This window comes from Nicotiana tabacum, chromosome 24 (assembly GCF_000715075.1).
Source record: "Nicotiana tabacum cultivar K326 chromosome 24, ASM71507v2, whole genome shotgun sequence".
Classification (NCBI taxonomy): Eukaryota; Viridiplantae; Streptophyta; class Magnoliopsida; order Solanales; family Solanaceae; genus Nicotiana; species Nicotiana tabacum.
In genome coordinates, this window is record NC_134103.1 from 106707889 (window position 1) to 106710995 (window position 3107).

General features: G+C 34.3%; 1 protein-coding gene across 1 annotated transcript; it reads left to right on the forward strand.

The window, feature by feature from the left end:
* The first annotated feature begins 2011 nt into the window (after positions 1-2011).
* On the forward strand, positions 2012-2638 carry LOC107791097 (zinc finger protein 8-like). The gene has a single exon (XM_016613093.1). It carries the CDS (start codon positions 2012-2014, stop codon positions 2636-2638), a length of 627 nt encoding a protein of 208 aa, XP_016468579.1.
* The last annotated feature ends 469 nt before the right edge of the window (positions 2639-3107 follow it).

Sequence of the window (3107 nt, forward strand, 5' to 3'; positions counted from 1 at the left end):
ATCTTCCCTTCTTAGTCCTCGTTTGATTTTGAGGACGACCCCTCACAATTAGTGCTTCTCCTTCTCCGCCCTTCTGTTTTTCTCCCTTTCTTTGTTCATAGCTGTACAAAGCCGAACAAACTTCTCTGAGAGAAATTTCGTCATTTCCATGAAGTAGAGTAGTTTCAAGGTGCTCGTACTCATTAGGAAGTGACCCCAACAACATCAAGGCCAAGTCACCATCATCAAAAGTTACATCCATATTTTGCAAATCTGTGACCAACTTATTAAAACTGGTGATATGTTCATTCATTGTGGTACCAGTAACATAGGTGAAGCGAAACAGTCTCTTCTTCATGTACAATTTATTTTGACTATTTTTCTTCAAAAATTTATCCTCCAGTGCTTTCCATAATTTACTTGCAGAAGTTTTCTTTGTGTATGGATATTTCTGCTCTCTAGCAAGGTAGGATCGAATGGTACCGCAAGCAACACGATTGATAATTTTCCAATCTTCTTCTCCAATAACATCTGGCTTCTTTTCTTCAATGGCAAGATCTAGCCCTTGTTGAAAAAGAACATCTAGAACCTCGCCTTGCCACATTCCAAAATGTCCTGACCTGTCAAAAATTTCTACCGCAAATTTCGCATTTGACACAATTCTTGTCATAAGCGAAGATGCCAACGATGACGTATTATTGACACTTGATGTAGATTCTTCTTGTTTATTGTCTTCCATTTTGACACAAATATTATTTAGTAGCTGACGACACAAATCAAGATTATTTCCTTTCTGGTGTGGAAGATCAGACTAAGCTGCAACCACAGAGCATACTCAGACAGAAACTTGACTCAGTTACCAAGATAGATCTTTTCTGATGTGGAAGATCAGACTATGCTGCAACCACAGAGCATACTTAGGCAGTACCTTGGCTCTGATACCCATTGTTGCGGAAGCCAAATGTATATAGTGTGAATGAGTCACAACTACTATACCAAAAATTATGACAACCACTAAATAATAAACAAGACAATAAGACAATAATAAAAGAACACCAGAATTTACGAGGTTCGGCCAATTTTGCCTACTTCCTCGGACACAATCAATATTTTATTCCACTCCAAAATTACAAGTGAAATAATACTAAAGAGAGAAGATACAAATGCCTTAAGAAGATAAAAAAAGCAAATGAGAGGTGTACTTCAATCCTAAACATTAGGCCTCCTTTTATAGGGTGAAATTCTCATTCAAAATTGTCATCCACCGATGTGGGACTTTTGACAATTTCAACAGTAATAGGTCAATATTTACTGTCATTTTACAAAACTTAAACTCTCAAATCTTAGCTTGTTATTGTGCTTAATTTATAACTGCCACACTAGCCGAAAATATAGCTCATAATCTTAAGCAATACTAAGACTTTGAACCGTGATATTACAAGGTTTTGCCCTTATAATAAAAATTTTGTTATATAAATTAGGGAGTTTATAAGTAAAGTACGTACATAAATCAATATTGCTTTTGTGTGGCATTGTCAGGTTCCATGAAGATACAAATTAATGTATTGAAAAAATAGCTCCAAATACCCTTTGGATATGACCACTTCCTTCATTAATCCCACTATGCTCTCTATATATCCCCACCCCTCCTAAAACTACCATGTTTTCTTATTAGTTTGTTCATAAAAATGGAGTAATAACTTTTTACATTAAAAAATTATTTAATTTGACCTTCTTATTTTCTATAACTGTCCAATATTATAATATGTTTAAGACTATAAATTTCAAAAAATCTATAACTTAATTATATTTAAAATTACAAGTTTCAAAATAATTTTTTTTCTTTTTGAACTCTTTGTCGAATCAAACCGAATCATATAAATTAGAACAAAGGGAGAATAGACAAACATCAACATACTCGTTTGCTTCTGCTTTCTCCATAAATCTCTTCTTCTCACTTTTGTTCCAAACCCTTATCTAGCTCCCTTTATCTCTTCATCATTTCATTCTTCAGAAAACCTCACAAAAATTCATGGATAGGAGAGATATAGAAACTCACGATTTCATGAACGTGGAATCTTTCTCCCAACTGCCCTTTATTAGGCCAGCACCAACAAAAGAAAAGGCTGCAGCCATTAGGCTTTTTGGGAAAGAATTAGGTGGTCGTGAGGAATCTAAATCTGTCGATACCAATAACCATAGTCATGATCAAGAATCAAAAGACAGTAGTGTCAATGTCTCCGACAACCGAAAATTTGTATGTAACTATTGTTGTAGGAATTTCCCAACTTCACAAGCATTAGGAGGTCATCAAAATGCACATAAAAGAGAACGTCAAAATGCCAAAAGAGCTCAACTTAGTGGAAACGTTCATGGCAATTATTTTCATAGCTTTTATGGAAGTAGTCGTCATGTTTATAATGGTAGCCATTATTCTCAAACTCGTACTATAAATGGAATTAGTCCCTTGGTCTTTTGGAGAAGTCATTCTTCTCCTCTTTCTAATTATGCTCGTGACCGTTACAAGATGATAGATCCATTGCCAATGTATGTTAATGGAAATTTGAAGACCAATAGCAGCTCGATTTCTCTAAGCCGATTTGGGTATGAACTGAAGGAAGGAGTTCAAGATCATGTGAGTTTAGATCTACACTTGTAAAGACCGTCCAAGTAGGAATAATTTCTCTTTTTTTGTTTTTGTTTTGTTGAGTGTCTAATTTAATTATTTCTATACTGTTTGAAAGTGTTTAGCTACAATCTTTTCTAAGTTAGTTGATTGCCCATCTACTTCTTTTGAGACTTTGTGCTAGTTTTTGAAGAATGTCTGGCCATTGTTATAATAATCATTAAGCATATATATATGCTATATATGAATTATTTGTTGGATCTGAAGAAAGTAAAAATGCATGGGACGAGGAGTAACAAGGGTATAAAAGAAAGGAGGGAATATTAATTAGGTTATGTTTCCTACATCAGATATACTATAAATTGAAGAATAACGTTTTCTGATAGTTCATAAATAGAACAACTTGCCTTTTTTCTTCTTTTTCTCTTCCTCCACTTTCTCCTCCTCCTTCTCTTCACCTTAGAGAGAGTAAATATTCCATATATAGTTAAGTGCATATGCA

Coding starts and splice junctions, on each gene's coding strand:
- LOC107791097 (XM_016613093.1), top strand. CDS start 2,012: ATGGATAGGAGAGATATAGAAACTCACGATTTCATGAACGTGGAATCT.